General features: G+C 40.4%; 1 protein-coding gene across 1 annotated transcript; it reads right to left on the reverse strand.

Annotated features, from left to right (window-relative positions):
* Window positions 1–94: 94 nt before the first annotated feature.
* Window positions 95–7,699, reverse strand: LOC128740062 (uncharacterized). The gene is made up of 3 exons (XM_053835572.1): window positions 6,830–7,699; window positions 207–4,185; window positions 95–150 (listed from the first exon to the last, which is right to left on the reverse strand). The coding sequence occupies exons 1-3, from the start codon at window positions 7,697–7,699 to the stop codon at window positions 95–97; spliced, it is 4,905 nt and encodes a 1,634-aa protein (XP_053691547.1).
* Window positions 7,700–12,441: the final 4,742 nt, after the last annotated feature.

Below are 12,441 nucleotides of genomic sequence, written 5' to 3' on the forward strand. Positions count from 1 at the left end.
ATGTAAGGTAAGGTATAATGCACGCTAAAAGATATAACAGCTCTCCCCTCCCTTGAGAATGGCGAGCACCTACAAGTTTAATCTTTGAAGTGGTTTAATGGTTCTCGTAGATCGCCGTGGAAGGTCTGCTGGTACTGCGGATGTAACTGGCTGTTGTAACGGGGAAAAAGATGTAGATTGTTCCTGAATGATACTAGGCTGCTCACTAGGTGGCGCTGGTGACGGTTCAACGGTTTCCTCAGTTCTCACTGCAAATTCTGCTGAAACGCGCGGAAACGCTGAACTAACGTTCGGTTCGAATTCAACGTTAATCGGAGTTTGTCGCACAGTTTCTAAATTTGCTCCAACTTCTCGCAACTGATCTATATGGCGTTTCCATACTCGACCATCGTCCAACTGAACGCTGTAGTGTAGTTTTCCGAGCTTTTCCGCGACGAATCCATATTTCCATTTGTCTTTTCCCATGTAGTCACGAGCAGCAACTCTCACTCCCTCACACAAAGTTTTGACCTTCATTTCTGTATTATTTGTAGTCATATCAGGAACTGGTATCATCAAGTCAAGTCGTGATCGAATCTGTCGGTTAAAAAGCATCATGGATGGAGATTTTCCTGTAGCAGGGTGTATAGTTTTACGGTAACTAAGAAGAATATTGCAAAGTTCCATATGCATTTTCGACTTATCGCAGTTCATCGCCTTCATTTTTGACTTAAACGTCTGTATGAAACGCTCCGCCTGTCCGTTGGTCGCGGGGTGGTACGGCGCACCCATTTTGTGGTACACACCGTTCAGTTTCAAAAACCTTTGGAATTCTGCTGCTGTAAACTGTACACCGTGATCAGAAACCAACACTGATGGTATTCCATAGGTTGCGAAAAATTCTCTGCAGGCAAAAATGGTTGTATTGGTCGTGATGTCACGTAACATTTTCACCTCAGGCCACTTCGTAAACGCATCAACAAATACAATGAAGTAGTGACCCATAAATGGACCAGCAAAGTCCACGTGTACACGTTCGAATGGTTGCTTCGGCCTCTCCCAGCAATGCGTCGGTACTTTTACAGGATTTGGACGCGTAAGTTGACAAGCAGAACAATTCTTTACCAGTTCTTCAATACTTTTGTCGATCTGCTCCCACCAGACGTACTCTCTGGCTAACGACTTAAGGCGCGAAGTCCCGAAATGTGTTGAATGTAACTCAGCTAACACTTTCTGTCGTAGATCAGGTGGAACGTAAACACGAATTCCTCGCATGAAGCATCCTTGTTGCAGCGAAAACTCACTTTGATCAATCCCAAATCGAGATTTAGCATCGACCACCTTCCCATTCTTTAGACCTTGTACCAGTACGTTCACAGTAGCATCAGCAGCTGTAGATTTCGCAAGATTCTCCACAGTCAACGGTAGGGTCTCAATGATACTGACTTCCAATAAATCAACCTCTTCGACAACGTTTTCGGGCGTACACTGGCGTGTTGGCAAACGGGAAAAAGCATCAGCGTTGTAATGTTCACTCGTTGGACGAAATTTAATTGTATACTCGAACGATTGAAGAAATATTGCGTAATGTTGCATTCGTAGCGCGGACATTGTTGGTAGACCCTTAGTTTCCGAGAAAATTTGCTTCACAGCCTGATTATCCGTAATCATTGTAAATTTCCTCCCATACAAGTATTGGTAAAACTTCCTAATACCGAACACCATGGCATACGCCTCACGATCTACCTGCTTGTATTTCCGCTGAGTCTCATTCAAGGTTTGTGACGCATACTGGATCGGTCGTTCAGAGCCATCTGGGAAAACGTGACTTAGCACAGCACCAACCCCTACTGGTGATGCATCCGTAGCTAGTACTAACGGTAACTTCGGATTGTAATGAACTAAAAACCGATCAGACTGCATCTCTTCTTTCACCTTTCTGAATGCTTGCTCACACTGCTTCGTCCATTGAAATGGCACGTCATTTCGTAGCAATCTGTTTAGCGGGTATATTGCGGTACTCAAATGTGGAAAGAATCGACCGTAGTAATTAACGAGTCCCACAAACGAACGAACCTGTTCTTTGTTCTGGGGCACGGGCATATCTTGTATTGCGTCGATCTTTTTGCGCACTTTATGGATACCATTCCGGTCTATTTGGTAACCGCAATATTCGATTTTATCAGAAAAGAATTGGCACTTACTCAGGTTGATTCGCATGTTGTATTTGCTTAACCGTTTAAGCACTTCTTCCAGACGCTGCAAGTGAACCTCATCATTTGGTCCTGTAATTCGAATGTCGTCCAGAAACACCGTAACGCCAGGTATGCCGTTCAACACCTCCTCAATTAGCCGTTGCCAAATCGCAGGTGCCGAACTCACTCCATACATCAATCGTGTAGGCCTGTACAACCCCATATGCGTACTCAACGTAAGAATTTCTTGAAATTCTGAATCAACCTCCAACTGCAAATACGCCTGCGAAAGATCAATTTTCGAAAACTTCTCACCTCCTGCCACATTAGCAAACAGTTCTTCGACGGTGGGCAGGGGATGGTCATCGACCACAATATTGGGATTTACCGTTAGTTTGTAATCACCACAAAGACGCACTTTATTGTTAAGCTTCATTACTGGGACTACCGGTGTCGCCCACGCACTGTGATTAACTTTAACGAGCACTCCATTTTCTAGCAAATTGTTGATCTCACTTTCGACTGCATTACGTATAGAAAACGGTACCGGCCTTGCCTTCATGTATACCGGACGCACATTTGGCTTTAATTGCAATTTAGCCGCAAGTCCGTTAATTTTCCCCATGGACTTATCACACACGTTGTCGTATCTCGCCAATAATCTTTTTACCGCTTCACTAGCACTCGTCGTTGAGCTAGCCGAAATCGTATACACATCTTCGTAACATTGACCCAAATCGATTTTCAGCACTTTCATCCAGCTTCTTCCCAGCAAGGGATGCTTTTTATTCTCTGCAACGTACAACGAAAGCTGGTAGTCTGCACCACGATATCGAACAGTAACTAGGCACATACCGCAAATTTGGATCGAGTTTCCACTGTAGCTCACTAATTCCAAATCGGGCGGTAGCAATTTCGTAGACGGAAAGTACTTTTCTTTATCGGGAGCACTCATGATAGCAACTGGAGAGCCACTATCGATTTCAAAATTCACCTGCATTTTATTCACGTTCAGCTTCAGCCAAAATTTATCAGCTTTACTTTTAAAATCGATCGCACTATCAACACCACAGATTTCTTCCGTAGTAACTGCAGTGTTATGTACGTCACTCTCTTCCATTTGGTTAGCATCACTTTTCCTGTCACCTTTCTTTTTCAAGCACACTTTCTGTATATGTCCCGTCATTTTACAGAAATGACAAGCCGACTTTATGTACGGACACTTGTTAGCTAAATGCTCCGCACCGCCGCATCGATAACAGGCCTTTTTATTCGAATCAGGTTTCGCCATAACCTTACTTGCTGTATTCGCTTTTTTTGCTCTGTACTTAGCATGTTTTGTTGCCGGGTGCTCAACCAAATTTAATTCAGGTCTACTCTGCCGTGAGTGAATTTCTTGACCACCTTTTACCGATAACTCCATCGACACTGCAATTTCGTGAGCCCGTTCGAGAGTTAGTCCACGCACTACCAACAAACGCGACTGTATTTTGCAGTCCTTCAACCCGAACACAAACTGATTCCGTAAAGCCGTATTTAAGTATTGTCCGAAATTACACGTAATAGCCAACTTTCGCAAAGCAATGAGGTAATCATCGATTGATTCCTCGGCACGTTCATCGCCTTGTTTACGGCACTTGAACCGAAAGTTTTCTAAAATTTCTAATGGCTCCGGATTGAAATGGTTTTCCAGCAGTTGCACTATCTCGTCGTAGGTTTTCGTTCGCGGTTTCACAGGTGCTATCTTATCCGACACGGTATCGTACGTCTCTCCACCCATATAGTGGAGCAGCATCGGAAGCTTAGCATTAGCGCCAACTCCGAACAAAAGAAATGCACCTTCCAGTCGCTCTACCCAACGCGACCACTTCATTTTATGCCGATCGAATGGTTCGATTGTAAATGTCGACTGCATTCCAGCTGGAATCACACTAACTGCGGCATCCGCATCCGCACTTGTCCGCGAAGTAGCCATCCTCGGCGTCAGTTGTTGTAATCGGGCGGACAGAAACTTTTAATAGCAAAAGAAATCACTTAACATTGTGAAACGTTTTTATTTTCCGCGTGGTTTCGATTGAATTACAGAGAGAATTATAACGGTAGTTTGTTTTTGACAGATCAAAGTAATTTAGTATGTAAGGTAAGGTATAATGCACGCTAAAAGATATAACAACTATATCCCTTATTTTGGCTCGTCGCTTATTGTCACTGTACTCCTTACCCTTCTCTTTTTGGATTCTATCATGATCTCTAGTTTCCTCATCGTTCAACCAGGAGTTCACCAGTTTAGGAAGCTTGGTGCGAATTCTTCGTCCAAATATCAATTTAGCCGGTGATCGACCGGTTGTAAGATGAATTGAAGCACGGTAAGTTAACAAAAATTTCTGTAGCTCTGCCCTCCAGTCTTGTCCGAATTCTTGAGAAATTCGTAGTCGCTTCAGTATTGTTCGATTCTGCCGCTCTACTTCGCCATTCATTTGAGGCCAGTAAGGTACGGTATTGATAAGTTTTATACCGTAGCTTTGACAAAATGCTGAGAACTCCTCACAATCTTCACTTAGCTGTGGAGCATTATCGGCGATGAGCGTAACAGGAACGCCAAAACGACTAAAAATGCTTCTTAGTGCCTCTGTTGTTTTTTCCGCTGTAATGCTACTCATCTCGACTACTTCGAAATACCTGCTGTAGTAATCTATGACAACCAACAAAAACTGCCCTTCGGGAAGTGGACCTAGAAAGTCTATTGCCACGTCCTCCCAGGGAGCAGACGGTAAATCACGGCGAACCATTGGTTCAGGAGCTTCTGGAGCAGCAACAAGCGTACAGCCACGGCACTTTCTTACATATGCTTCAACATCTTTATCCATTTTAGGCCACCAAACAGACAAACGTAAGTGACTTTTCATCATATGTGTTCCGGGGTGACCTTCATGTGCCAAAGATAACACCTTCTCACGTAGGCATTTGGGAATAACGATTCGGTCTCCTCGCATCAAAACATTTCCTACTTGGCATAGTTCCTTGGCGATAATACGGTACTCTATTGGAAGTTCAAACAAACGATCGGAAGAAATCGTGTTTAAAAGATGCCGTGTTTCATCATCTTGTCTGCTTATGCTCTCAATTTCTTCCCATCTTACAGCAGCCATGCTTGCTATTTCATTGACAAACAGCTCTTCCGAATAACCAAAGGTGTTGGTTCCAAGGTAGATAATCGGGAAAATACGTCCGGCACATTCTTTTCTCCTGGTATGTGCTTTATGTTATAATCGAAGGCTTGTAGCCGTAACACCCACCTTTCAATACGGGCACAGGGTTTTGAACGTGGCCCAAACAGAAATTGTAATGCTTTACAGTCAGTGATTAAATCAAATCTTTTACCTAGAAGATACATTTGGAATCTTTCAACGCCCCAAACGGCCGCCAATGCCTCTTTTTCTGTTTGGCAGTACCGTTTTTCAGTTTTAGTGAGAGATTTCGATGCATAACATATTACTCGATGTTGTCCATTCCCATCTGTCTGTACTAGTATAGCTCCCAAAGCTGTAGGGCTTGCATCTACAATCACTGACGTATGATGATCTATATTAAAATGTCCAAGACTCGCGCTGTTTGAAAGTGCTTTTTTGATTGATTCAAACGACTTCTGATGCTCGTTTTCCCATTTAAAAACCACTGATTGTTCTGTCAACTTTCTTAGAGATTCGTCGAGAGATGCCAAATGGTTGATAAATTTATGCATATAGTTTGCAAGCCCCAGAAAACTTTTAACCTCAGCAGCGTTATTCGGTTGCCGAAAAGACACTAGCGCATCGATTTTAGATGGTGAAGGCCGAATTTTATCTGCAGAAATTATATGACCAAGAAATTGAAGCTCAGAGACACCGATAACGCATTTTTCGTGATTTAAAACAATTCCCCGTCTTTGCAAACGCTGATAAACTTCGTTCAATCGAATATTGTATATATTCGTATATGTCATCTAAATAACAAATCGTACCTGCACATCCAGCCAATACCTCTTCCATTACTTTTTGGAAAATTTCGGGGGCCGATACTAGCCCGAATGGAAGCCTTTTGAATCTAAAGAGCCCACGACTCGTGATAAACGTGGTTATGTCCCGCGATTCTGGGGCTAGCTCTGTTTGTAGAAACGCATCTCGGATATCGAGTCTGCTTCGAATTGTTCCCTTTCCTATACGTGCGAGCAACTCATCTACTACTGACATAGGATGGCGCTCTCGCAATACAGCTTCGTTTACCCGTCGCAGATCTAAGCACACTCGAGGCTCCCCATTGGCTTTACCAACCACTACCAACGGCGACACCCAGGTTGCTGGTCCTGTTTTGACCTGCAAAAAATTAATTATTTCAACGTGTGCTACTTTCCTATGCATTTAGCAAGAAACAGACGAGAAGGGAAACTGAGTGTGGGTAAGCGTGAAAAATAAACCTTTTTTTTTGTTTTTATAAAAAAAGGTAAGATTATATTTCGGTTTAAATTTGTTGGGATAGATTTTGGCACTAGAGAGATGAACAACTGATTTAGCTGTTTTATTTATTTCAGACACGGAAAGAAAAATATTTGGAGAAAAAAAAAATTGAAGTTACCTCAATTATATCCTGTGCCAACGCTGATCTAATTTTTTATTTACAGCAGATTCGTAGGGAAGCGGAACGCGGCGCACTGGCTGGAACACTGGTTTGAACGAAGAATCCATGTGGATTTGAACCTGTACATCTCTGATTTTACCGAAAGGAACATTCGGCTCAGCATTACCCAACTGGTTTACTTCAGCTCCAATTTTTAATACTCCAAGCGCCGTAGCATCTCCCAAGATGCAGCGTTGACCTTCATCCACAACAAAGAATTTAGCTAATTCACGTTTCCGATGAATTTCGATATCAGTCGAGAATGATCCCAAAATACGCAATGGTACGTTACTTCCATATCCTTTGATCACTTCACAACATCCTTTTTGCATTTGCTGGACCTTGATCCCTTGCTGCTTAAGCTTTTCCCACGCTGACGAATGGATTAAATTGACGTCCGATCCGGAGTCCACCAGCATCTCCAGCTGAACACCACCAACTGCACAGACAAGAACATTCGACTCATTCCCGAAATGAAAGCAATAATATGATTTGTAAGTTGATTCCGAAACCTGGTCCTGAGACGGGTTTATAACAGGTTGTACGGTTTCATCCCGTTCAGCATGTTCAACAAAGCGGACTTTGCTTGTCTTCGAACCGTAGCTTGAGGGTTTGAATTTAGATGCTGGTCGTTTTCGGCAAACTGCCTCGAAATGACCTAGTTTGTTACATCGGCGACATATCTGATTGCGGGCCTTGCATTCAGCAGAAGTAGCAACGTGTCCTTTTGTGCCGCAATTGAAACATGTAACTTGTCGGTAATGTTGTAGCTTATGGTTGAAAACTCTTGGGGCACGACTAGCAACTTCTCTGGCTTCTACTCGGAACACTTTTTCTGGCAGTTGTTTCTTACCGGTAAGACGACAAATCATTAACTTGCTGCTCTACTCCTTCCATCATGGCACCCAATTCCTCTGCTTCCGACAAGGTTATATCCTTTTGCAAGATTCGACGTCGAAGCTCTTGCGAAGCACAGCCTTCCACGATCACGTCAATAGCGAAAATTTCCATTAACACATCACGAATGTCAGCATTATTTTTCTCAAACCCGCAGTCGGCTAGCTGTTGCCTAATACGCAGAACGAAGTGAGCGAACCGTTCGTCCTTTTCTTGGTGTATTTTCCGTAAGCGACACCGTTCCAAAATATACTGCCGTCCGGGTTCAAAATATTCATCCAACTTAGAGACAGCAATATCACATCAGTTTTCTTTTATCGAAACTGCGGGTAATTTGTCAACACCAGGTAAATTTTCGTACACCTTTTGTAGCTGCTTTCCTCCAAAATGTAACAACTTGGCCCTCATCTTCCGTTGGTCTGTGATGTCGTATGCATCAAAATAAATTTCTAAAGATGATTTCCAGCTCTTCCATTCCTTCGCTAGTTGGTTCTTCCCGATTTCCTCACATCGGAAAGGAGGAATCGGACGGGCGTCGTCAATCTGCCAATCGAAATTTAACACATTGCTTTAAGTTATTTTGGACATTAGTAATTCAGCAATATTCATTAAAATCAAATTAGTACACGCATATTAGCATATGCGCACATGAGCACGAGATATGAGCACATATCTAATGATGTTGAGCTTTTAAAATTATCTTTGTGAAAAAAAAACTTTCATATAGTTAATCACTCAGAACATTGCCTTCTCAAAGGCAAATTTATTTTCCTCAGAACACTCTGCCTTCTCAAAGGCAAGTTTATTCTCCGTATAACATCCAAGCTTCTCGGAGCATATACTTCTCAAAGTATGTACACACACAGGTTTAGTTCTCAGAACATATATAACGACACTCCTCAGAGTAATCTACTAAGAATTTAAAGCATAAAAAAACCTTTTTCTTAGCTGTAACCTCTTTTCACTGATGCTTGGAGCTACGCCACCACCAGGCATTTTACAACAAGCCAATTTTAGGATTTTTTCCACGATTAATAACTCTGTTATATACTTACCAGTTTTTCCATCATCCTCGTCGCCAGATGTAGCGGGGTATAGTTTTCATGGAAACTAGTCGTGTATATTTAGTTACATTTAATATTTATTTAAATGATATCGCGCGACGCTAAACTTACAAGTCCGTTCTATTCAAAAGCCTGTCCCCAGTTCCTCTTTCTTTCTGTCCCTTCCCGCCTCTGTCACTCCTCTCGCCTTTCACACTTCGACACTATTTCTCTCTCACACACATCGCCTGCTCTGTTTTATCGACAACACCAAGGGTGCGCCACTACAATGGTTATAACAGTATTTTCTCCTGTAGAGATAATTCGTCAGGGGGATTAACAATGCACCCAAAACTTGAAACTATTACTTTAAATGGAATAACGAAAAATTCTTCTTTTAGTAACAACTTTGTTACTTAAAGAGTAATAGCGTTTGTCGCCGGTTGAATAATAACATATACTAATGCATATTGTATACATTATACATCCCAACTGTTTGTTGTTTGCGCCTGCGCTTTGATTTACATTCATAGCATGACTGTTGGATAGCACTCAATAAAAACGCTGAATGTGAATTTGCGTTGTAAGTTGAATTTGCTAACCGGTACCGTTTGCATCGGAGGACTAGCAGCCCTATTCCTTTCTATAACAAATTACAGCAACCGCGGGCCGTATTCGAACGAAAATTATTCGGCTAAAAACTATCATCCGGAACTGTCCGGTTGTTTTTTATTGTAAAGATGACGACAGCATTACCATTTGTGCAATCATCAAAACATCTAAGCAACCTTTTGGTACTCGTACTGACAGGAGCATCAGATGGGACGTGAGCGACATTTGAAAACTCTTTGGCACCAGCTTTTCAAACGGGCCAATTTAAAAAATGTAAATAAACCGCGTGGAGGTTTCTTTTCCTATGCTAGCCCAGCAGAGAATAACCCTTACTCGGTTTGTTTACATTTTGCAGATTGGTCATTTGAAAAGTTGTTGCCGACTAGCAATATGTTCGATGTTAGCTGCAAAATATGGCTGCCTGCCAGCTCCCTGGTTTGCATCTGTAAAGTGTGGGCGTATTGGTAAGTTTTGTTTGCGTATTCCAATACAGTAAAACTGCGCGGCCAGAATTTCTGGACGAAAAGCAACTAATTATCCATTATCGGATATTTTGAAAATCATGGTTGTTTACTAAATTGCAATATATTTTTCCAGCTAAAGTACAACGTTGAACGAGTAAACGAGAAATTGTTCTATTGAGCCATATGAATAAAACAGTTTGTATTGCTTTTATTGTGTAAGCCTTACGGAAGAAGCGAAGCATACTATTTTATTCTTACCGGTCATTGAATACTACACTCTTAAATGATTCTACCTGTAAATTGGTCGGATTTAGTTAAAGCTAGGTTGAAACTACTCAAAATGCCCTTAAAGTGTACAAACTCAGATTTTGAGTAGTTTTTCAACCAAAAAATTGGTAGTAGGAACTTACAAGTGCGGTATTTGTCATAGAGAATAATTCAATTATCGGTAGCAAGTAGCCAAAATTGGTTGAAATTTTTACCCAAAGTTTGAGTTTGTACACTTTAAGGGCCTTTTGAGTAGTTTCAACCTAGCTTTAACTAAATCTGACCTATTTACAGGTAGAATCATTTAAGAGTGTAGAATATAGTTTCGCTTAGAAAACATAAACTATAGAACTTATTTTTAATCGTTCGCTCTGAAAATAAATGAATTGATATGCAAACGAATACTAATTTGCAAAAGTTAAACTATACTAGCAGCTCTGGTCATGCAAACATGTAATCGGTTTCAAATATAGGGTTCATCTACCAGTTAGAGACCCTTTTCATTTTATGAACCCAGGCATATAATTTTTTCTAGCTTATAATTAGTTTTGTATATATTCGACTGGAAACAGGATAAAGTTAACGTAAAATACACTTTAATTTATTTATTTTCCGAGTTCGATAATTACTGTATAAATGTCAATATTTTCATCAAACGAATATTTTTAGAAGCGGAAAGTCGCTGAGAACATTGTGCTCGGCACCTTCCAGGGAACAATGTCTTACATAATTCAGCTCATTAATCACAATTGCGGTACATTCATTGTACAATTTGTTGCACACTGTGCACTCAAGTGACACCTTTTTGAAACCTAAACTTTAAAATCTTGCAAAAAATTTAGCAGCCTTGCCAATTTTTAACATTGTCGTACTGAACAAACGAGCACAAGTTTGAACTGATCTGATCCTTGCCGGCACAATAAGCTACAATTTAAACAAAATTGGCACGAATATGGTGCACAGAGTGTTCTAAGCGACTTATTATTGTATTTTTAGCAAAATCTATTAAACTATTTACAAGGCAAAACATGTCACATTTTGCAAATCTTCTCCGTGCAAATACGTTAGAATTCTTGTTACAGATTCTGTTTGTAAGATTAATGTGAAAAATACAGCTCAACAATATGATATGACAATATTGTTAAAGATGTAAACATAATTTCGGGTATTTCGGGTAATCAATTAACTACCAACAATCAACTTTTCTCTCATAAGAGAAATTAACTCAAGTACAAAAACGTCTTGTTCTGGTTATTATACCCTATCAAGATGCAAACGGACACAAGTGACGTCGATCTGCGAATGGATCCATGAAGAGTGGTTTGGAAACTGGAAACAGGTTTCTAAAATCACAACTGCTTGATTTCGGTGCTAGTGTACACATACGTTAGCGCTAAATTTAGTTAGTGAAGAATAGAGTAATGAGCGAATATCGCATCAATACAGCTACAAGGACTAATCTCTAACTAACACATATAGTGCAATTTGCGAATGTGTGGTTTATTGCAGAAACGTATACATATATGAAGCTGTCATTTTTTTGTTACTTTTAGGTTGTTACTCTTTTCGTCTAATGTACGGTCATAAGACGAAAAAAGTAATAGATTATTGCTCAAATACAACAAAATATTCTCCCCGAGTTTTGGGTGTAATAATATGGCGATTTATTCATTTTTCAGCATAAAAACCTGATAAAAGGGGCGTATTCTGGGGTCGTTACCCTATCTTTGGAACAAGAGAAACGCAAAAGACTTTAGGTGCTTTCTTCGAAAGAAAACCAGATTTAATCCATCTAGTGGCGAAAGGAACCTTTGTTATATGGTCTTACTTGCTCTTTGAGATAGAAATCGACACGTCTTCGGAACATAATTCATCTATTGGTTAACGTTGCATAGTGCGTTGGTTTTCATAAAATTTTTGGAAATTGAATAAGTTTACAAAATTTGAACAAAATAGCAGCACCTATAAATTTTGATAGATCCTGTTTTTCATGAAATTACTGAGTAAGGGTAAGTTGGTTGTCAATCTGAGTAAGTGCAAGTAAAAGCAAGTTGTAAGAGGAAATATTATTCTTTAACATATACCTTGCGTAGTAAAAGTCTAGTTTATAGGTTTGTGAACTATGCATAAATTTCTGTAATGCCATTCTTTTTGATTGACATCAATAAAGTTTTCTTGAATAAATTTCCACAATTTTTATTAACCTTCGGTTACTTACGCTGTTGCAACACGTGTAGGTTTTTGAATACCATATTGTTATAAAGTTACAAATCGCTGTTTAACTAACGTATATTCTTCAATTAACTTGTTATGAACAAAACGTCATAATTA

The sequence above is a fragment of the Sabethes cyaneus genome, chromosome 3 (assembly GCF_943734655.1).
Source record: "Sabethes cyaneus chromosome 3, idSabCyanKW18_F2, whole genome shotgun sequence".
Lineage (NCBI taxonomy): Eukaryota > Metazoa > Arthropoda > Insecta > Diptera > Culicidae > Sabethes > Sabethes cyaneus.